General features: G+C 36.9%; 1 protein-coding gene across 5 annotated transcripts in view; it reads right to left on the bottom strand.

Moving 5' to 3' along the window:
* CCDC91 (coiled-coil domain containing 91) overlaps window positions 1-24,995 on the bottom strand; it is a 121,030-nt gene that overhangs the window by 5,545 nt on the left and 90,490 nt on the right. For all 5 annotated transcript variants that reach the window (XM_066183631.1, XM_066183634.1, XM_066183633.1 and 2 more), the window contains one exon: window positions 20,020-20,133. In XM_066183631.1, the coding sequence (XP_066039728.1) occupies window positions 20,020-20,133 (114 nt within the window). The remainder of the gene's footprint in view (window positions 1-20,019; window positions 20,134-24,995) is intronic.

Raw genomic sequence — 24,995 nt, 5'->3', positions numbered from 1 at the left:
AGCGTAGGCCACCTAGGATGATGTGTCTTTGAGCCATGAAAGGCACCACCTGAAGGCACAAGCCTCAGCAGAGTTCTTGAGTGGATGCAAGAACTGGACTTGGGAAATGAAAGAAAGAGGCACTGTATTACCACCAGGAGAATGCTTCCACCCCAGGCTGCTCTATTTCACTTTAAGTTGACCCATCTTCCCCTGCATCACTTCAGCCACCCATATCTCAAACCAAACTGAAATCAACAACTATTCATAGCTCTTATATTTTCTAGATTCATCTTACCTTTCAACTTTTCTGTGAAATGGAAAGAAAGTCTACATGAGTGATGCCTAATTTCTAAAGTAGAAATTAGTTTCTTACACAAACAACTGAGCGTGCACACCCTCCATATCTTCCCCTTGCAATATCTACTTGCAAACAGGTTTGTTTTCATGGCATTCATGCTTATCTTCTTATATTAAATATTCACCAACTTTTTAAAATACTTCAAAATACTAGAGGAGAAACCCAGTTAGAACTCTATAAATAACTCCTGTATGTCAGAATTATACTCTCCCTTTCTAGTAACTAATAAAATAGCACATGGAAAATATAATTTTAGGTTAAGAACTGAAGGATATGAGATGAAATTCCGATCTCACCACATTAAAGGTGCATTTTGTTATTAATCTCACTGTGGCCTGAAGTTCACCCAGGAAAGTGAAGAAAACAAAATTAATGTTAAATATGGCTCTTCAATTTTCCTGTCTGTATAAATATAAAACTGTTTAAAAGTGAATTTTTCACATAATACAACTTCCCAATACCAAATGTATTAGCAGTTGTAGAAATAGTAGCTACATTTATTCCAACACATACTGAAAAATTTACCTATATTTCAAATGATAATTAGAAGATTAAGGTATTCAGTAGCAGTTCAACTCACTACCCTGGCTCTGTGATATTAACAGGAGTAAAAACTGCAATCTTCTTTTTATCATGGAATTCAACAAATACAATCACCAAAGATTAAAAAAGAGCAAAGATGTTGAGGAAGAAAACCTTTAATTGTACTTTTATTACTGGTGTTTTTTTGTAGTTGAACACACATAAAATCAGTAATAGATAATGCCTTTATATTGTAATGAAGCAGAGTAGTTTCCCAAAGATCATAAAATCAGAAATGAGTTTTTGAGCCCCATTACTTTGCCAGGAAAACCACAAAGAAGTTCATAAAGAAAATATTCCAGCAATGATATTTATGCTTATATTCATCCATTCAGGAGGAAGAGTAAGTGGGGGGAGACTTAAAATCCTTAAAAGTATCCCTGTTACTCAAAGAAAATCATGTTCATGCAAAGACAGGAAAATTTCAAATGCAAAATGAATGTTTTGGGGAATTAAAAACACAGAGATGGACATATGAAGAGAATGTGCTCTGAAGGTGGATTTAAGCAGCTGATGATAAGGCTTTCCATTTATCTAGTGTTTGCAAGTGGCTGCTGGTTGGCTGTTGAATAGGAATCATCACCAAGGCTTTTCTTTGAAGTTAAATATTGATTAACCACAGGTAAGTATTCAGGGACATCAGCCTGGCATAATTTCATAGTTTTCAGAGGACTTGAAGTATAAGCATTCTTATATATTTCCTGTCCCCTCTCTGAGAAATATTCAATAGAAAAGTGACATTTTGACACTGGAGGTAAAAACAATTGAAGCTTTGTTGTAATAATTAGTAAAGTAGTTACCCTAGTTTATTTAGTCTTTAATTTCTCTATGTATTTTTATTACTGATAAATACACTAAAGCTTTGTCTCTTTGCTGTTTGCAAGTTGATATCAATTTGCTATTTTTCTTTATTTTTTTATCATATAAATTTATTAACAAAAAACCTTATATATAAAAGAAAGTAAATACAAATTGAAGAATTATGACAGGCATACTTCAGAGTATATTTTTTTACAATTTAGTTAGACATCTTATCTGAAAAAAATTAATATGCGACTAAACTAACAATTCCCATTTTTACTTGAAAAGAGTCTGGACTAATTTTTCATTTTATTCTATAGTTATAACTTAGCACTGTTTGATCAACACGTAGATGGATGTGTCCATGGAGAGCGAAATACCAGTCAGAAGTGCTGATGATGACAGATTGCTTTTCTAAATACTTCTGTACTTAATTATTAAGGACTAGAGAATCAAATTTGAGTCCCTTTGAAATCAGTGGAATCAGGAATATACATTACTTAAGTATAAGGAAGAAATTATAGTGATGCTCGATTTTTTCATGTATATAAATAATTTACTAACAAATTCTGTCAGTGGCACTCCCTCCTCTGTGCAGGGACTTGCTTGACAATGACAGCATGTTAAAAATATAGTGCGTTGCTCTTGGAGCAGGACATCCAGATGTAACACAACTTCTTGCTTAGAGTCAACCATTGATGTTGCAGCTGAATTTGCCTTTAGGTATTTCTGTTTATCCTAATTACATGTATATCTGTACCTAACAATAATTACCCAACAACAGATAATTATTTCAAAATAATTGTGGCATCAGTCTGAGCTGTAAATTATGGTTATGTTCTTTCTGAACAATGATCTGAACTTCAATTCTAAGTGAATATATGGTTGCATTTTAAATCTGTGATACTTTCTAAATGTTTTTAGAGACAAAGTATTTTGGAAAAATAATGGCTTTTCATGTACAATCACAACATTAACTATTGCAGCCTCCTCTTGGCCCAACTGATGGTTCAAAGCATTACTCCAATTTAGTGCTAGGATTCCACTGTATTGGATATTGGCCAACCAACCCAGTCCAGCAGACCCTTGCAGTGTAATTAAACACTCATCAGTGTCTTCTCACTGCCTGATTGGTCAATGCTCCTCTTCGAGGAAAATTCAAAGATAAGGGATTTGCTTTGTACAATTTTTGTGTCATATAGACAGGCTTTGTTTGGGTTTTTTCCCCCCACAACTAACCCATTCCAGTAAATGAGCCTGACACGATCCTGAAAGGTTCTGTAGCTGCCAAAGTTCAGCTACATGCTAATATTTTCTAGTAAAACTATGGATCCAGAACTCTTTCTCAGTGCACTAGCATGAACTTCTCCCCACAGATTTAACAGAAGGCTTAAAAAAAATCCCTGGCACATTAAACAGAACATATAGAAAAATTATTACCTTGAGGAACCTGCAAATCTGAGAGTAGGATGAGGAAACAATGAACTACTTCCTCTCATTTCTATAATGGATGAGAAGGAAAACAGATCCATCTGGTACATATATGCAGCAGAGCTTATTTTAGAGTTAATCCCAGGACAGGACATATTTGTCTGTCCACCTGTGAATTTCTACTATTGATAACACTAAGTATGTAAAAACAAGGTTCTTCATGGCTGTAATTTATACAGTATCTGCTACACATTAGAAAGTCATCAGTGTTCAAGACAACCTCTAGGAAAGAGTGATGTTTAATAAATTATATTGCCATGTGAAAATGTTTTTTTCCCCCTTTAAATAAATAATTCTGCAACTTCTAAACCTTAAGGATTTTTTGCTATGAATTTGATCATTAAAATAATACCATATGTTGGACACATCTTTAAAACAGATTTGCCTAGTTTGCTGAAGGTGGTGGGAAAACACCCTGTCAAACCTCTCAGAATCTCCACTGTATCCCAGCTGGACCCAGGAATGTAAGAAAACACTAACTTTTCTTCATATAAATACAAGAAAGAAATTTGCTTTCAATCAAGGAAATCAGATCGAGTGCAAAAAGGACTAAAAACGGTTGCAGCACCTGCAGAAGACTTCAGACTACTGTGGAAGGTGAAAAATAGGTATTTTCTAAGCCCACAAAAATAATAATATATATTTATGTGCATTAGCACATGAGAAATCTCTGCAGTGACCTACCAACTTAACAGGTTACAAACATGGGGTTTCTTCACCAAATTATTTATAGACTATCACCATACACTAAAAAAGGAGTTACCATAATTGCTACTATAATTGCTGATTGCTCCAGCAATCTGCTTGTTGTGGTTTTAAGTCTCAGATTCAAGATTCCTAAAACAAACACACAGAAGCACATGCATACAGGGTCTTCAAAATCGCTGACTAACAAATAGTTAGTATTTGGCCCTGGAAAATGCCTGCACAGCTTCTGAAACACAATGGATTACAGTCTCCACAAGGCAGGCACAAGCAGAAAACTAATCCCAATGTGGCCAAATCATCAGATCACCTCCTCTGATATGAAGAGAGAGAACTAGAAATTTACAACAGCACCTAACTAAAGGATTTATAAGTGAGTCAGAGTGGTTTCTATCCAGGCTTCTCAGACTCTGAGTGCTCATAGAATGTAGAAATCCTTAATAGCTTTCTCTCCAACTGTTTTAAGTAACCAAGTCAGTCTTAGGCACTACCACATCCTGACTTAATACAGCTACAAATGACTTGGCAGAAATTACACAGGGCTTCTGTAGAGCTTCATAAACCCAAATTGCCACCTCTCCAGGAAAATGCCTGAAGACTATCAGACCATGCTTCCTGAAAAGCCCTGAGTGCAGGGCTGGGTGATAGATCTGGTACCAAAGATCTGCTTCATTTATCAGTATGCAAATGTGCTCCAAATTAATCCACAGTAACCACACTTGGTTAAAAGCAGCAACAATCTTCCTACACATAAAAATTGCTATTGTTACCAAAGCAAATAAAAAATGCTATCTGATGGGCTCATGTTGAGTCATGCATTGCCTTACAGTATCCAGATGATATCTACAGAACTGGATTAATTAAGCCTAAATGAAAACCAACAGCAAATACAGGCATTAATCAGAACAATTTTTTTTTAGTGTGAACATGTATTTTGCATTATCTGTGAATAAGTATGTAAAATAGAAATAATCATTGCACCATAAGTGTTTGCAGTGTATACGAACTGAAAAAAAAAATTACCCTAATAATGTGCATGACTGAAACCACAGCTGTACACCTGCTCTTCCACTGCCACGGGTGCTTTCTAAACATCTATATCTGATGTGATCCTTCATGAACCGAAGGCTCAGCAGGAGCACAACTTCCTTGTCTCTAAGAAGGGTTAGAGGTGGTTGATAACACACGACAGAAAATCACTGCTTTAGGCTGGGAGGTGAAAAAAATGTGCTATATGGAAAGCTGAAGCTACAAATAACATAATGAGTCAGACTGTAATTAATCTACCTCGATATCAAGGAGACTGGAGTTACATCATGATTATCTGAAAGTACCTGTGAAACTTTGACACTGCCTGCCACAATCTCTAAAGCAAAGTGTCCCCTAACAACACACTGGAGTTTGGTAAACAGAAGCAGCAGGAAAAAAATCCCACTTCTTGGTTTTGAGGAACACTTGATTTAACAGCCAGGTTTTCATTTAAATGAAACTTTAAGATGTGACAGGATGAAACAGTATATTCTAGAAGTCATGGGCAAAGATGATATCACATGGAATACAGGTATCTTTCTAAAATTACCATTGTAGATTACAGTTGATGGATTCACACGGAAAAATTAAAAGAGGAAAAACAGCCTGCAGCAAATCTCTGATAAATTTAGCATTAAAACTGTGGCAATATACATGCCTTTGGATAAGTAATTACACATTAAGGTTCAGGGAATACAAAATTCATGTCCAACAATCCAGACAGAAATTTTCAAGCCCACATTTACTACAGGACTTCTTCAGTATTGAAAAGACTGAAGATAATGTTTTTTACTGACAGTAACATTTTACTGGAAAATTCAGTTTGGAGTTTGAAGCCAAGCTACCACAGCAAAATTCAGGGCAGCAGCTGGCAAAGGAGTTCATAAAGCTGGAGCTGCAACGATGTCATCAAAGACCAGAGCTGCTTGTTTCACAACACATGCAGACTGAGTACCCAGGGCTCTCAGCAGGTCATCACTTACAATACCACAGGCAGGAAGATTCTAAAGGAGGAGGGAGAAATCACCAGCAGGACACAATAATCTGCAGGATTTCTGCTCCACACAGCTCCAAATCCATCCTGCAACTGCTAGCCAGCAGAGACTCCTCAACAACAGGGACAGAGTGTATTCCTCAAAGCAGTTCCTTTTGGGTACCTGCCTGGCTATTCTGCTGCTTTTCCACATGCAAATTTCTGTCAAGGCTTTGCCGAGAAATTACACCCAGGACATACAACCACAAAGAGAACAGCAGTTTTTCACATCAGCAATACCTTGTTTCACATTACTAAAGAAAAAAAAAAAAAACAAACAACCCAAAAAACAGAACGAACTGATGCTTAGCAGAGTGGCGTGGGGGAAAAGGGCAAGGGAGGGAAAAATATGCTTGACCAAATTATATGAGTCAGTAGCCTCCAGCCAAAGCAGAAAAAAATAACACATATACTTGATAAGTCATTGAAGCATCTTGCTGAATTTCTAATACACGGGTAAAGATTTGAATGCAAAAAAGTAAACAGGGAAACACATCGTTTTGCTTCATCTAATATTGCTATTGCTGTAGGCAAGAAAAATTCTTTCTTTACACTTTTCTCTATCTTCATAGACAACTAGATTGAGTCTCAGATTTTGATCCCACTGGCTTTTCTGCAGGAATCCAATTGCAGGAAATAATCATAGGAAAGATTCATCAAAACACATATGGCAAGGCCAACTTTCCCATTTACTTTTTTAAAATCAGAGTTCAGCAGAAGGATAAAAAAAGCAAAAGACATACCTGAAAAAAAGAGCAAAGAAGCTGCAAGATTTGGGGTAAAAATACCTTTAATTTTCCTGCTATGAAAAGTCTCAAGTAATTCCCCAGCTAAAAGAGTAAGCAGGCAAAACTACTGAGGTACAAGTTCATCTCCATATAAAAGGACTTGGGTGTAAATGAGAAGCAGCACAAAAAAACCCAAACAAACCCTGGACTACGAATATTCCTCAGCTGTAGGAAAACAAAGCTCAGAACAGAATAAACCATCCTTATTCACAAAGTTATCTACCCATTTTATTTGTGCAGTGAACAAGAGAAAAAAATAATTTGCCCTCAAAACTCTACAGCTAAGACAATTTGTCAAGTTATGTGACTTTGTGGTGGCTCTGCAACTACTCTGGGCTTATCTTATCCTGGCACATGGACAGAGAAATTCTACAGAGCGCCTCATTAAAACGACTGTGATTTCTGGATCTTTGCAACACAAACACAGAGACCACGAAACTGCCCCTGCATGTCATGGAAACAGTGGAGAAATGGGCCTTCTGTATTCTGTCCTCATCTCTTTGGGGCTCAGTTCCAGTGTAATTAAGATGGTACCACAAAGATCTAGGGATGGAAGAGACAGTGACCCAACTTCCGATCCTTGCACTCATAATGAAGTCAGTCAGAGTGGAACAACTGCCTCTTCTCTTTTGCAATCTGACAGCCTTGCAGGTGCATGCCAAAATGCCTTTGCTGAGCACGGCCATCATTAACTTTCTGAGACTTTAGGATCCCCTCGGTGCTAAGAGAATGGTCCATCAGGGACTTGGAAAAAGCCAAGAAGTTGACCTATGACTAAGAAAATAAAACCGCAGATGATATTCTTAACTTTAATTAATCCAAGTGATCATATTGAACTGATTAAACTTTCCATCTAGTACAAAGCAATGTGGATAACACTAACTTAAAGATCAAATTTATAACTGCTGTTATGTTACAAAATACTTAGTTGTACATACTCATAAATTCTGAATTAAGAGTTACAGCATATAGATTACAGTTACAAGCATATAGATGAATTTGAAAGACAAAGACAGCAAATAATTAAGGTTTATTTTAATAGGAATGACAAATAATCCCCAAAGTCCTCCTCCTCCTCCTCAAAACATTCATTTATTCAGTCTCATAGAATATTACATGTTTAATCTTCAAAATTCAGCTGACCTAACTTTCTCACTAGGATGGCAAGATAAGGGTATTCATATTCATTTGCAAACATGGATGTAGGGATTTTTCTGGGGTTTGTTGTTCTTGCTCTTTGTTTTTTTTCTTAAATTAGTTACTCTTGGTTAATCAAAAGGTCACTTGAAAATGCCCATGGACAAGATCCACAAGTTGCACTAAGAATGCTTAATCCATCATATCTAATCAAGAACTTTGAAATTTTTTGTCTACTCAATATCAGAACATATTTTGAGAAAGTCAAACAGAATACAAAACAACCAGTCTTCAAACAGGTGATATGGTTACAATTCTCACATTTCCACAAGCATGAAATCCTAACATGGGGGGATGGATCAGGAGTAGCACAGGAGAGCCTCACTTACAGGGGGCCAGAGGTGTGTAAGGATGCCCTGCTTCCTCCCATCACACACAGCCTTCCTAATGGACAACAGAGACTTTTGGGAGCCTCCTCTGCCCTCTTACCAAATACTTGCAGAATAGAGGGACCCTGGATGACAGATCTTGCCTTTCCCTGGACTTCAGGTGTTGCCTAATCACCTGATGATGAGAAAACCACACCACTCTTTGCTGATAGATAAATCTGGGTGACATTAGTACAGTGCACACTGCAAGTCTTTATTCCTGTGAATACTCTACATCCACAGAGCCAGCTGAATAATTATGTGCTTGCAGAGCAAATCCAAAGTTACTCTTACAGTAATTAAGATGATACACATTGGATTAAAAGCACAATACATCTCAATCACAAGAGCAGCTTTAAAATAGTGTAGTATCCAGTCATCTCATTGCTGAACATTATAATTCATCCTGTTATTTTTCCCCTTTTTGGCTTTGATAGCACAATATTTTCTCAGTAATAACACCACTTGATTTCAGTTTCAGCTGGAATCTCGCCTGACTAAAGAGTGCAGGCATAATCTCAGTCTTTGTAGATTTATACACTGTGGCACAAAAGGATATATGAAACAGTTTTAACTTCAGTAAAGAATTTAAAACTGGCAATTTTATGCTAGAGTAATTGCAGAAAATCCTACAATAGGCTATGTATGTAGTTTCAACTAAATCGCTTTCATCAGCATAAATGATCACTCAAAGAGTTTGAAAATTTTAATTTTGGTTATTTAAAAATTTCCTTTGTATTTCAATGAAACTAAGTGGCAGAGAATTGTATTTTTCTCCCTTTCCATTTGTTAAAGACAGAGCACTGTAATTTCCAGGAAATTAAAAATTCTCTTGAATGCACAATGTTTCACTATTGAAAAGTGGCAGAAAAAAGCCAAAATGTCCTCTGAAGAAAAATGCCTGATAGGATCAATCGATAGAAATACTATATTCTTCCACAGGAGACTATAATTTCCTTTTAATATTTAGAAACAATAATTTCAAAGCTTATAGAGATCTAAAAGTTCAGGAAGAAATGCCAGGCTCACTTCTGCATCCCATGCAGATACATCACACTGCTTCAGGATCCTTATCCACAGAGGAGAAAAGGAGAGCCAGGTGCACCAAATTCATCTTACACTACAACGTCCCATAAATCCCTGGCTTAATCATCTGGATTTATACTGCTCTTTGAGTTGGGTAAAGGAACAGTGTGAAAATGCTCCTAAAGCCTCAATGTAAATGTTTCTTTAATCCTATTAAAGCCACAAAACAGGCCCAGCTGAAGGAGCAGGAAACTGAGCTGAGGAACTCTCAGTGACCCCATCACTGCTGTCTCTCTTGGCACTGACCTGTTGGTCACAAGTTCAGCCTGGGCATAGCACAGATGTCCTGACATCAGGTGGATTCAGGACATCACCGTGGGCTCCCCTAGGACACACGGGGTGGTGGTGTGTTCTGCAGCAACACAAAGTTTTGCACTAGTAACTTGCAGCAGCTGAGTTATTAAAAGAGCTGGTGCAGAAACAGAAGAAAGGATTAAATATTTTTGAATGTCACTCTGTTGCATTACACAGAACTTTATGTTCCCCAAACATGACACTGAATTCAGCCAAAAATGATACAGCTTCATTGCTTTTCTTTAAAAGTCAGAAGAAGGGGGAAAAATTTGAAAGAAAAATACTCAAGGTGACACCACACTTTAAAACTGGGAAACTGGTCTGTTAAAATGTGTTGGTGGTAACATTTAGGGTTTGGACTCCCATTAATGGGGCCCCAGGGAAAATATAAACACTCTTTCTGAAATTAAATCTTGAGTTTGCCCACCGCAGTCTTGTTTTCAGCTTCAGCTGCTGGCACGTCAGCCTGCAATTGAGGCCTTGCATCAAATGCCAAGGCAAACATTCAGGAACAAGAATGGTAATGACACCCTATTTTGTTCTAAGGCACATTAAAATATAGCGAGTATTATTAAAAAAAAATAAAAAAAGAGATCACTCATTTGAGATTAATAACTTAAGAGAAACTCGGATTTTCGTAACCTCTCCCACTTGCACTTGTCTTCAAATAATAAACCTTCAGAAGAAAACTGTGCTTGACTCTTGAAATCAAGCATACTTGCAAAACAGTAACACATATCAAAGCTCTGATAATAACTGCCTAAGGGCATAAGCTTTACCTACAAGAGTTCAAAACTAAATTCCCTGGTTTTGATACATGATTCTGCAGGTGACTTAGCACGAATGGATCAATAAATGGAAGTCACTAATTTGTAACCTAAGGTTCTCAGATGGGATCCTTCCTATTCACAGGGATATGATACACTAATATCAGAACTCTGTTACTGGAACATCTCCTACCAGCATCTCTTTAAGTTATCTCTTGTATTCTCACATTCTTTTCCTAAACACTGTGGTCAAGGTGAGAGTGTGTTGCTCCAGCTATTAGTTTTTCCCTCTCTCTCTCCCAAATCTCCAGCCTTCTGTAATCTCTCCATGTAGATGGATCTAGAGTAAGGGATGCAATGCAAGATACAGCCCCTGTTCCAGGTAAGGAATTGGGATCTCTTGCCCATGAGGGGAATAGTCAGCCCTGCCTATCCTAATCCCAGCTACTGTGATGTCTCATGATGCATAGGAACTATGCCCTATATGGGAAAAATTGCAGTCTGGATCTACATGGGATGCATGGAGTTTTTTATATAAACACTGCTCTAAAACACTCAATTCCTGATGTGAATCTGGGTTGAAAACTGACCTGACTCAGAGAGCAGACTGTATCCATGATTCAAACCAGGGATTAACAATAATTTACCTGCCATGGGCAGGGAGTTTGAAGAAGCTGCCAATTTACCAAGGAGACAGAGAAAAGGGTGCACCAGGAATTCATACAGGACTTGTTCCATGACTAACACACAATGCTAACTTGAAGAATGTAAGATATAACATACTCTAGCCTGCTACCCAATAAACTGAGTGAATTCCAACCTTTATCTTTAAAATCAGCCCCTCAATGGGAATAACAAAGTGAGACCAAGTAGCTGTCAATTCAAGGCCGAACCAACAGCACTGTGTAGAAACCCAGCACTTTCATTTGCAGACTTAATTGATTTCTTTAATCAGAGGGTGGTGAGACACTGGAGGAAGTTGTCCAGAGAATCTGTGGATGCTCCATGCCTGGAAGTGTTCAAGGCAGGGTTGGATGGTGCCCTGGGTGCTCCAGTGGGAGGTGTCCCTGCCCATGGTGGGGGGCTTGGAACCCAACATGATCTTCCAGGTCCCTTCCAAACCAAACCACTGTGATTCTATGATTCAGGTCTGAAAGCAGCAGATTTGTCTGTTTGCCATGCCTCCCCTGAAGTAAGGAATTAGAAAGAGGGCAGAGTGCTGGATCTTTATTATTGTTCTAAGCTAGAGCCAAAAATGGTTGCAGCAAACACTTTTTAATCATGCAAACACATCAATCCTCAACACGAATCACATCAGCACTCCTGCTGGAACCATAAAGTCAACCATAAATTTCAAAAACCTGAATATTAGATGCAATAACCTGCAGTAATTAGAATACCAGCCTAGCTACTGAAGTTAATGTGGCACTATATGGGAACAGTTCTTTTCTGTTGAAGACATTAGTAGGTAATTTAGAAGCCTTTCAAAGCATATAATTTCACATTCATTTGGAGCACATTTCTGAAAGGTAGGTATAGAAGTTTCCTATTTTATTTCCATTCATCATCCTGTCAGTGGTGTAACTATCTACTTTATTAGAAATAAAATAATTGAGCAAATTTACTTAAAAGAAAATAAATACTGGATACGCACAGTTGAAAAAATTAGGCAGTATAAGTAAAGCAAAAGCAGTAATTTCTAATCTAAATGCAATTAGCACCTGAAGAACCTGAGCTCTTGGGTTTAAAGCTACATTAGGATTCAGTTTCAAGAGGAGATTTTGCAGGGTTGCAATGATTACTGCCAGTAGATGTATCATAAAAGGAGTTACCATCACACATGTATGGAAGCACAGAGAGGAAAGCAAAGGTCAAGGCCAAGAAGGTCAAGGACTTCTCAGCTAAATAGAGATGTTACCCATATAATGAAAGTCTAGAAAGCATCCAATTCAATGATTTCAGGAAAGATAAAATATAGATAACCAGGAGTTGAACTCTATGCCAATTCTTAGTTGGACAGAAAGCCAAACTGCTTTTGAAGCGACTTTTTAATTTTAAAAATTTGCTTTGATTGCAGTTAGGACAATAAGCATGAAGATTCGTGTATGAATAAGATGAAAATGGGTCCAGCCTTGTGACACATCCTCGGTGGCAGAAACACCAATTACATACAGAGATCTTCTACAATGATAAAGTCACCTTTGAAAGCAGAAAATTAAAAATCAATAGAAAGAAAAAACATGGGGATTTTTCTGTCTGATAAGAGAGGCCAATAAGCCATAGTTATTTGCAATTAAACTGATGTTTGAGGGTGTTTTCTAGTAGTAATATTGTTTTCAAATCCTTTTTTACAATCACAGCCAGTTTCAGACACCAGTCATACATCTTATTTCTCTTCTGCTGTACTGACCCCCCTCATTAGCTTGATCTAATTCTTATTAAAAAAGGGTTATAAATTACAAGGTCTTTATAAAGAATGTACCTATATGATAACTAAGGTGTTTAGGCCAATATTGTAAAGAACTAAAATGTTTTTTCAACTGCAGCACTTGATATGTAAAGGGAGAACTTTCAGTCAGGTTTGTTTAAGAAAAACTTAAGAAAACTGACCATTTTCTGTAATGGTTCTGATGGATGAATAATAGAGTAACTATGTAGGGGTGAACATATCTTCTCATAAGGTCAGATTTCAGGAGTGAATTACAGACAATTCCTCAGACAGTTTGAAAACCCAAAGGAATTTGCAGCAGCCTCTCCTCAACAAGGTCGGTAAATCTAATTAAACTTGAGCTTCACACATTCTTTTTCAGTCTTTACCTTAAATAACTAAATGTAAGATATTACTTTTCATCATAAAACCTTCTCTTAGAATATCAAAGAATGAGGAACTTTCACAGAAAATATTTCACACTTTAAGAAAAAAAAAATCTACATAGATAACAGAGGTTATAGCAATTGTAAAACAGATCCCCTTCTACAATCTGTATTGGTAAAGGTGCTTTCAAGATATGTTTATACCGGCTTTTCTGCTAAACTAGAAAACCAAACAAAAAAACCCCAAGAAGTTCTAATATTGCATTCATGACAAATCAGATCTGTATGAATATATTTAATTATGAAACATAGCACATGCCACTTTAAAAAAACCTGAAATGGGATTTTGTACCATAACCAACCCCAAAAATCAGTGTATCAGTTAGAAACCTACTCAAAAGGTGAAAACAAAGGTCTACTTGTTTTCTTCAGGCAAAATAAACATACAAAATACACTCCATAAATACAGCATGTTATTAAAAATAACCCTGAAAAACAAGGATACCCATGGGGGAAATCAGCAATTTTAATCTGATTCACTGTCAGATTATGTCAGATATGTCTTGCTGTCTTGGATTTAACTTGATCACTATTTTTCTTCCCTTAGAAAGCATTGTGACTACGCTGCATTTGAATGAAATGCACAATTCCCCCTTCAAGTGGCAAATACTTCTTGTGCTGCAGAATAATCCCAATGAAAGTGGGAAAGGTATGACTTGCTCTTGCCTGGAATAAGATGACCTTCTATAAAGGTGTTTTATCAGGGTAAAACAGAATTTTCCAAATATTCCAACTCCTCTTCAGAAAAGAGCCAAAATAACTCTGGTTTTTCTGGTTACATGGCAAAGAGCCAAACTGCCTGTCCTGGCACATCCCACACATCCCTGGGATGACCCTGGAATTCTGTTTTCCAAAAGCACCTGCATTATTACCAAACTAAAGGGTCAATTCCCCTTTGCAAAATCAGAAGAGAAACTTGTTGGCTTTTTTTTTTTTTTTTTTTTGCTTTCCTGTGAGACAGACATGGCTTATACCAGCTTGCCAGAGATTCTTAAATATGAATACTCTGGTTGAAACAGACCCTTAGTTTCTGTAATATCAGAAAAAAATGACCTCTTAAATACAAAACCCCCAAATGTATTTCTTTGGCTATTCTCAATTCTGCAGTATTTTGGTAAGCATTAGTCACAGAAATGTTTAGTTCTGTTTTCTTCTAAAGGTTATGAGGCACAGCTGCACAAATCATATGGGAGCACACAGTAGTACAGTGAGTTTCGTTATGATGGTGACATCTCTGCTCTCAGAACCTGACTCTTAAATCAGGATGGGAGTGCATTTATGTGTCTGACCTTCAGGGAAACAGGGGCTGCATTAAAAGCCAATCTGTCATTCCAGTGATTGCTCAAGCCTTAACACATAGTTTTTCCCTGACAGGCCAAAATCTGCCCTTTAAAGCAAATGAGAACTGTGTACAATTAGCCAACAAAAGGTGACTGATTAATATCCTCAGCTTTGCTGTCAGAAAACAAGCAGTAGATTTTCCTGAGGGGAGATAAATGTCAATGTAAACAGGAAAAATTAAAATTTGCTTGTTGGCTAGCTACTCACCTCATGAAGTGAATCTTTGTAATTTAGAAAAGTTCTTTAAATAACCTGTTCAGCACAAGATTTTTTTTGGTAGAAAGCTTTTCCTCTTGTGACTTACTCTTGCCTGTGTATACAAACTTCAAGAATTAATTTTTATCTCTGTACGGCTAATGGTCACAAAAATTAAAAGGTACATAAATAGCAGGCACAATAATACTAGATCACTGGGTTTTTGTCTGCTATAAATACATAAGAAATAAACCATAGCAAATTAATATTTTTAATCATTCAATTGGAATGAATAGGCAGTAAATTACTGAACTATGATATTTATAAACAACTTGAAACCTGTAGCACAGGCAAAATTACAACAGAATACTTTTGTAAAACTCTATTCTACAAGATTTCCTAACATTTGTGTGCTTTTAGAACTACCAAGGCTTCATTTTTAACAAAAGGTTTTGTTGAAAGTTTGTAACATTTGCAGATTATGTTTAAGAACCAGAACTCTGTCGAAGTATGAAAAAAAGAAGAAGCAGAGCAAAGAATTTCCTGACCTTTCCAACAACAAATAATTGGATCTTTGTTTGAAGTGCAGCGGTGATCAATCAATTGCCTTGATCATCAGAATTTTTATGAGACACCTGGAAATATGAAACTCCACCAGAAATCTCTGGGTGACATTCTGGTCTGTATAGATGTTCCCTGACAAGCAGACATACTTGCTTAAGTCAGTATTACACAGCTTTCAATATTTTAATTCAGTTATTAAAAACCTAATTTCATAAAGTTTGGTTCTTTTACTTCCTATCTGCAAATTAATTTTAAAAAAATCATCTCAGCCAGTTATGTAAAATGCAAATAGATTTCAGGAATTGTCTTCATAGAACAGCAGGAGCTACACTTAACTGCACAACATTTGTGGGTCCACATTATGAATGCAAAGAAAAGGCCAACACAGAGCCTCAAAATAAGATTAAGAAGGAGTTTAATATACTGCAATACTGATATTATTTTATTCAGATATTGCTTATCTCCTATTTTACGATTTATTTTCAAGCTTATTTTCAGTTCAGAAATGAAGCATTACTCCCTTAAGTCAGCTGTCTTGGCTTCTCTCAGAGCAGAGCAGTGGATTCTGAATATTCACCTTACTACCTTAAAGCAATTCTTGTCCTTCACTCTTCAGCTTCAAGGACCATCAGGTGCAGGCAGCACCTCCTTTTCCTCTCATCTTGGACCAGTGAGAGGAGACAAAGTGCAAGCAAAGGACGAGGGAAAAGCTGTGCTCTGGACCCCACTTTACACAGGGAATTATCACATTTCTCTTTTGCTCACATATCTGGAATGCTTACAACACACCTCCAAAATTTTGGTCAACCTTGAAACTGCAATGCATCCAGGAGCAAACAACAAATGTGAAAGTTCCTCGGAACTCTTACAAACTGCACTTCAGGAAAAAACTCTGTTTATACCCACTTAATTCAGCATCAGCCAATTGAAGCAAACTGTTCAGTAAATGGGCTAAAGCCCCATGTGAAGTCCATTACAAGTGGAGCAGGGATAGGCCCAGCCTGTCTTTATACTCCTAACAGTGCAGCATGTACGCATTAATCAGATTTTAACCAAAAATTTTACAAAAGCAATGCAGCTGTAAAGGTCAGTGAAGGGCACTGCCCTGCCTCAGGGATCAGGGTTTGGTAGCTCCAATCCTAAGCCAGAGTTTAGAGGACATCAGGCTCTCCCCTCCTTGCTTTGATCCTTGGGTAACAAACACAAACATGGATTTATCACAGAATCACTATATGTAGGCTGGAAGAGACCTTCAAGATCATCAAGTCCAACCCAGCCCTAACACCTCAACTAGGTCATGGCATCGAGTGCCACATACAGTCTTCAAAGTCTTTACACCTACATGTGACAGCCTGTGTACAGATATGTAAGAATATTCTACCACATCAGCAAGATGTTTGAGCAAAATAAAACTATTAGCCCTTAAAAAACCCCTAGAGCTGCTCTACCTCATAAAAGGGAATACCTTCACAAGCATTCAGTATAAAAACAAACACTAGAATGCGAATGCAAAAAACTGGCAAACACTTCCTGGTACTCACTTAGATAGGCGCAGCCTCAGGGGCTGGAAGGTGTCAATTAGTGCATCTTGGGGCAATTAATGTGCTGGGGCTCCTCACAGAGCTGGGTGCTTCCAGAGCACTTAAGTGATCAGAAACCACAATGCAGGGCCAGAGGTTACAGGATGGTGAACATCAAATAGGTGAATCTTGAGCTTACATCAAAGCAGATGGACTTGGGATACTCAAGAACAAGTTCTTCCTTATTCTTTATTTAATTATAACCAAATTGAAAGGTTTTTCTTCCCCCTATATCTGTGTCTCAGGTAGAGCTCTATGGCACATTGCACATGCATTGAATCCAAACCAAAAATAACATTTATTTGTATGGCAGAAGTGAAAGCAGCGGCTTGCCATTTAGCCCTACTTCAGTGCCTTTTTATCTGTGTGCTACCCGTCACCTCTGTCCCCTCATTTCCCACCCCACCAGCAACAAGGTGAAGCATTGTTTTGCGTTCCTGATATTTACTGCAAATGCAGGCAAAGCAAGACCACACAGTCAAATATACCTTCAGGCAATTAATAAAGATAACTTTCTGGACGTAATGTGGATGGACCTTCGCTGGGGAAAACAATTCTGGCTAACAGTGGAAGCATGTGTATTTGAATTTGATGTAGATGGGTTTTTCAATGTGTTACAAATGTTTAAATAAATCTCTATGAGTTTGGTAGCTATGGAAGATGTTTTTGAACAGATATAAGAGCCTGACTCTAGTTCAATTTTGACGCCTGCTTTGGAATGGTGGTGGTTATGAAATAATCATGACATAACAAAGAGTTAACTCCCTGATTGAAATTTGCTTCACATCTTAGATATCCAGATTCATAAGGTGTTAGCTGTGGCAACATTAAAAAAAATGGGGATTTTTCTAGTATAAAAACCTTCATTTCTTATAGAACAGAGAAAATAAAACTTAGACTGCAGTATATAATTAGAACTGCTGCCAATATAGTGCTATATGTCCATGGAAAAACCTGGGTTCATATGGCATAATTAAAATGAATGCCACATCTTCATTTACTGTATGAAAATACCCATTTCCATGACAGTTTTTTGGTTGTTGGTTTTTTTTTTTTTTTAGCTTTAGTGGTTTTTTTTGAAGGTGGAAAGACATGCCAACAAATTCTCTCCTAGATTTGGTGACTTTTTTGGCTTCAATACAGAGGAAGTTACATTTATTCTTGTCAGCATTTTAGCATGATGGTATTTTTGCTTTTTGTTGAGCAACTTTCTACCAAGTCAAATAATCCCCTGCTAACCAAGTACAAATACTGCTGCGCTCATGGTTTGAAGGGTTCTAAAAACAGATTTTCAAAACGATGATGACATAGAGTGTCCACTACCTTTCCAAGTTTGTACCTGGAATGCCCCTGTCACTCAAAAACAAAACAAAACAAAAACCCCTCTCCCAAAGCTAGACAAGGCATTCTCCCTGAGTTCTTTCTAGGAATTCCTTAAATAAGCTGCTACTTTTTAGCACAGTCCATAAAGTATATTTATTACTCTTACAGGTGTATGAGCTTTGACCATTTCCTCTGCCTCTTATGTAATCATATAAAAGCTATTATGCTGCATGATTTGGAGTTAAACAAGTCTTTCACTTCCAACTTGAACACAGACAGTCTTTATAAATCTTATGCCAGAAAAATCAAGTTCTCCTTATGTATGATTTTTTTTGAAATTAATGGATATGTGTCAACTGATCAAAAAGAGAAAAAAGGTTGGCTGGAATATTTGAATATGCTCTATGAAATGAAAGGAATTTATGCTCCTACCAGATAAACTAAAGAAGATTTTGTTTCTTTGAAGGTGATATTTTCACTTATATTTGCACTGGACGCCTTATTTATTTATGACACTTTTATTTATGACACTTATGGTAAGTTATGGTAAGTTATTTTAACAGTAGACCTTCCCCACAGCTTATCCTTCATAAACAACTGACTTCAGATATGCTCAAACATCCTTATGGATCATGTTTTGCACTGGATTCTGTTTAAATTGTCTATCCAAATCAAACAAATCCTGCTAAAAGGAAATGTCTCCACAGACAGCATAATGGAACGAGCTCACCCAACTGCAATCTTAACTAGCAGCAGAGTGAAACTTCTGAAGGTAATCCTATTTCCCATGCTATTATTTAACCCATAAAAGCAGGAAATATAGAAGCAGAGACCAAACTCATTATTAATTTCTCCTTCCTTCTCAGGACAACATTCCCCATTCGATTCAAACTGAGTAATTTTGTTTATTGAGAATACTGAAATTTGATCTCAGGCTGCTACTGCCATATGAAAGAGGTTTTTAAAAATTATTTTTTTGCTTATGTTTTTATAAAGTGCTTCAAAGGGGAGAAGTGTGTTATTTTTTTCTCCTCCTCCTGAAAGCAAATCAAAGTCCCTTGAGCTACATTTTACTGTTTATACACAAGCATTAAACTGCCAGGATATAGCATTAACAGAACAACTGAAAACAACTTTCAGAACACTGCAATATTTCATAACAAGACCAATGCACTGACTATAAATCAGGCTTACCAGAATACCAGTACTTTTTCAGGTTGTCAGATAATATGGGTTGATAGGAAAAAATTAATAGCCTTCATGTGCTTACAAACTGCACAATGAAGCTCATTTGTGAACATAAAATAGCACCTGTTATTTATACTGAAATGTTTTCGATGATCTGAGCACAGAACACAATTTAAATCTGACAGACTGCTTTTATGCCCCACCTTTGTGTTACTTTATGTAATAAGAAATTAACCGAACTATTTAACTGAATTATTAACGTCTGCCTTTCAGCTTGTGATGGCCTTAAAAGTCTACAAAATATATATGAAGAAATGTATCATAATAACAAGTTTTTTGAAAAAAACAGTGAAAGATCTGAAGGTCTAACTCCTGACTCCGTTTTCCTGTGCATTTTAAGAGAGGTTTGAGGTTTAGTAAACTTTAGCAATTTCTCACTTCATGGTGAAACCCATTATTCACTGGTAACTCACCCTCTTCTGCTCTTTAATATATTCCATCAGCTCCTCTCTTGTCCTTTTTACTGCTTCTTCGATTGCCTTTTCACTTCGTTTCTGCTCCTCCATCAATGCTTCCTTGACAATTTCCTTTCCAAAAGAAAAGCATGTAAGTATATATGAAAAAAAATGTCAGAAATGTGATAAAAGATCATCCCTTTTCCTCCTGCTAGATTTTTATCACCTCTACACTCTTTTCTCAGTAATAGTTATCCTAAATGTACGCAGTACCTTTATAAAAATCAATATATCCAGTACTAAATTGTAAATAAGAGAGAAAAGAAAAAAAAAGAGAGAAATAATAACTTTAAAGCTGTGTTAACAGAAACACAATGTTCCCTGAGAGCAGAAAATAATAACGCAATTCAGGTTTTACTTTCCATCAGGAGCAGGGATGGCAGGGGTTTACCAGTTGCTGTTTTCAGGCCAGACCACTTCAGTTGGAAGAGACCTACACGATCATCTGCTCCAGCTGCCTGAGCCCTTCAGGGCTGCCCAAGAACTAAAGCACATTATTAAGGGATTCTCCAAAAGCCTCTGGAACACTGACAGTCTTAGGGCATGGACCACCTTTCGGGAAGCCTCTCCCAGTGTCTGACCACCCTCTTTTAAATAAGAGCTTCACAGTGAACCTCCCCTGATGCAGTTTTGAGACATCCCCACACCGCCAAAGTCAGTTTCTGAACTGTGATACAAATTATCAAAGCTTTTTGTAAGCTTATATAAAACAACCTTGTCAAAATCATTAATTTGCTTCCAAACTTTGGGAACTGCCAGGGACATTCTGTACACAGCAGTAAAAAGCAGGAATAGATGCTCACCCACCCACCCCTCCCAATTAGCATTACCCTACATCAAATGCATTACAGTAGAGAAAGCCAGGAACCACTTCTTAAAACATCTCTATCACCTGCAGTATTTGGTTAAGGAAATAAATTGCTGGGCTAAAGTCACTGTCCCAAAACTGAAGTCCCAGCTTCCCAAAGCCACTCCTGGAAGAAGTAATGACATTATTAGTCCAAGTGTTCTGTTTTCAAGATTCAGGAGAACAAAATGACAAGCCTCAAATTCCTATAAATCCTGAAAATGTAACATTTTCAGAAAGCAAAAAAAAACCCAAAAAGCCCACCCAGTAAAAGGAATCACAGGATCTTAAATGATTTGTCAGGGAGATCAAGAGAAAGATGGAGAATGCCTCAGAAATCAGGCAGAAACTGGCAATTCCTATTTGTTCTAGACATTCCAAATTGGCAGAAACAGAAACACTAGTGGTGCACCTGAAGAATTATGCAGGAAATAATGGAAAAAACCTCAGTGTGTCAAACAGGAACACAACACTTCCAGAGTATTTATTCACTTCCAGAGTATTTATCACACATACCATGATTTATGTGGTTTTTTTAAATCAAAACTTTTAGAAAATCAAAGGTAAATATAAATGGATTCCTTATTATTCTTCACTGGTTAGACATAACACTGCATTACCCACAGATTTGTTTACAGGTTTGCTTGACTGCAGAGCAATACAGACATTTTATGATATGTATTTACAACTTGGATTTGGGGGAGTGGGGAAGGTTGGCTGGAGGACAGGTGGGAGTTCTACGGTTTTGGAAGTAGAAGATATTTATGAATGCATAATTCATCTGTATATTTAAGAGTGGCATTTTACAATATGCTGTTAGTGTACAAAATTAATAACCCACCAAATTGGATCAAACTCTTTCTTATTTTAAAAAAAGTCCTTTCAGTGGAAGTTATTCAACTGAAAAAGAAAGCTCTATTTCTTACCTGAAGTTCTTTGCTCTATTTCAGCCAAAACAGAATAGTTTCTGCAAAACTACACTTTTGCTATTTTTATAGCAGAAAAAGTCTAAAATCCCAAATTTAAAATGTGTAACTATGTAGTCCTCACTGTTCTGAAACACAGTCCACATGAAAATCATAGTTGTGAAAAATGATTATAATTTTTTTTCTATTTTAATTAAGTGTACCAAAGAAAGATCCCAAGAAAAAGGTCTCTTTCACTACAGAACTCTGGCAAGACTAACAGAAAAAGTAGCAGAAAATTACATATTACAGAAATATGCTGTTCTTATAATTATACTCTCATGCCAGTTTAATTTGTCAAAAGGTCCCAAAATACTGTCTTGTGTTAGAATGGAAAAAAATCCCATAATCTATCCTATTAAATTCTTCAAAGCAAATTACAGAACTGATAAGCTGCTATATCTTAATATGTAGAAAATTTTACACCCATAAAATACAACAATCAATTAAAGTATGTTAAGTACCCTTGATACTACCTCAGTTTCCAGTACTTGAAACACTACATTGTCCAAATAAGTATTTGGACTATAAAGTCCAAATAAAAACCCAATTAAATTCTACATGTCTATTAATAAAATGCAAGAAAACAGAAACCACTAGCAATACCCTTATGGAACACTAGTTTATTACACTGATATTAAAACAGAAAAAGTAAAATTGGAAAGAATTCTTTTTAATTTCCACTGGTCTTGGCACAAGTCCCCAGGGATGTGGTTAAATCACCACCCCTGGAGGTATTTAAAAAATGTGTAGGCGTGGCACTTGGGGACATGGGTTAGTGTGGCCTTGGCAGTGTGAGGTTAACAGAGGGACTCAATGATCTTAAAGGTCTTTTCCAACCTAAGTGATTCTATGATTCATCTACCACATTCTAGTTAACCAAATTAGGTGCTGATTTATTTTCCCAATTTATAAACAGTTCTCTGTTTCAGACACTGATCACCTCCTGTTACCACCTGAAAATCATCTCAGCAGTTAGTGTCACCAGACAGATCCTGGAGCCACCAGACTGGACAATCTCATGTGACTGCAAAAGACTCCTGCTTTAGTGGGCTCCATCCCAACGTTTGGATTTACCAGACTGCTGGCAGTTGTCCACAACACTTTTGATTTGTTGGGGTTTTTCTGTGATTATTCACCAACCAAACCCTAGGATGAATCATATGGATCTGTTTCTCTGAGATGTGAGTATCTGTTCCTCATCTGAATTGAAATGTTACCCTGCTCACTGGATTCAGGAGAAATGAGACAGATCCATAAAACACAGACCTTTCCTCACAGGTTATGTCTTAAAAACCAGGCCCTACAACCTCTGACAAGGGTCATGAACTGGCTGACTTTGTTTGCGCTGTCCCATACCTGCAGTTCAAAACTGGCAAACACAGAGTGCTGTGAAACAATGGCACTCAAGACTATCAAAAGACATCTTTGCTTTGATATCAATAAATGGAAAGGAAAATCTTTTATCCCTTTCATTCAGTTCTCAGAAGTCTTCAAAGAGCAAACACTGCACAATAATTCCTTCTCAACTCAGTCATATACTTTTGATCTTCATCAATGATACTAGTTTTTCCTTCTGTGACAGAAACCCTCACTTCTTTTGTACAAACTTCCTCGAAGTGCTCTCCTGTAAGAACTAAGTCAATGTCAGTCTTTGTTCTGTTTAATTATCAACTAATATAAAGGTATTTAAATTCAGATATTACCTATTTCTGTTGAACAAAGCCTTAGCTGCAGGTACATTCCCTCAGCATTTTTCCTTCATCTCTTTGCTCTTTCCTCTTATGCTCTATCTACCTTTAAATCCTATTCTAACTTATATTTTGGTTGCAAAGGTAAAAATTGGCCCTTGTTTCATCTTTAACTACTAAGGGTAGAGCGTTGTTTGAGGCTCTTAGTGCTATTTTAATAGACTCAAGAAAATGGAAAAACTCTGTAAGAAGCTAAGGAAGAACATTCCACAAAATGGCACTTGAGGTGCCAATATTCTTCTTCCTCCTCCCTTTATTAGTTTTTTACAGACTATATTTTTTACATCAGTGGTTGATGTACCAAATTATAGTCACAAAGTTGGCTTCTTTACATGACTCTCTATACATGTGCTTGACGTGACATGACACCAGTTAGAAGATCAAGGATACCTAATCAAAAATAAAATACAATTATTCCAATACTCAATTGAAAAATCACAGTCAACCATGTATTAGAAATGACAACCACACAATCAGAACATATAAATCTGTAGGAAGACAGAAAGAAAAAGCAGTGTACTTGATACACCAGAGAACTCCAGACAGTATTTAAAGAATAAAACAAGCCATATGTTGCTTTGCAATTTCATAGGAAAATTCTTTTGTTTCCACACAAGGATCAGGTGGCAGCACTGAACTTTATCTAGGAAATGCAACCACAGACTGCAATGTTAGTGTTTTTTCAGAAAATAGTAACCCTCAAATTACAATGTCTGTGGTTATAAACTACTACAATCTACTTCTGAAGTCAGACATGGTTAAAGTCTGTATGCAGTGAACCATTCCTTTTCCAGACTTTACAAGCATATTAAAAATAAACTCATCTAATGGCAGGGATCTCTTTCCACTCTGTGCTACTGAGTTGCGTCCTTCCTCACACATTCAAGATTTCGCAACATTTTCTTTTCATGTGTCCCTACAAATACTGGCCACACTGATGTTTCTGCAAGACAGTGGAAAAACAAGAAGAAAGTAAAACTGAAAATAATGGTTCGCCACCTTATTGAGAGAAATGCAAGCACACACTCCCACTGAAAGCCTGAACAATAAAGGCAAGAGAAATAGAAGAAGAGGTTCTTTGAAGAGCAAGTTCTTCTCCAGCACATTGTGTGATACCATATTATCGATAAAATATCTAGGTAGGAATTGGGATATAGAGGAAAAAACTTCTTGTATGAGTCCACAAAATACTGAACATAAAGAGGAATGTTACAACAGTCCAAGCCTGTTACTAAAAAACCATTTTTTATTCCAAAGATTAGCACTGATCCACCCAATCAAAATCCTATGGAGTCGTAAAAAGTTATTTCTGAAATTACATTTAAAAATATGCCACTTTGCTAAGTACTTCAGAAACAGACTAAAGGGAAT

Source organism: Chamaea fasciata, unplaced genomic scaffold (genome assembly GCF_029207755.1).
Source record: "Chamaea fasciata isolate MVZ Bird 193981 ecotype frontalis unplaced genomic scaffold, bChaFas1.0.hap1 SCAF_5, whole genome shotgun sequence".
Lineage (NCBI taxonomy): Eukaryota > Metazoa > Chordata > Aves > Passeriformes > Sylviidae > Chamaea > Chamaea fasciata.
Note: the sequence above shows the minus strand (reverse complement) of the source record. Positions and strands in the feature narration are given on the sequence as shown.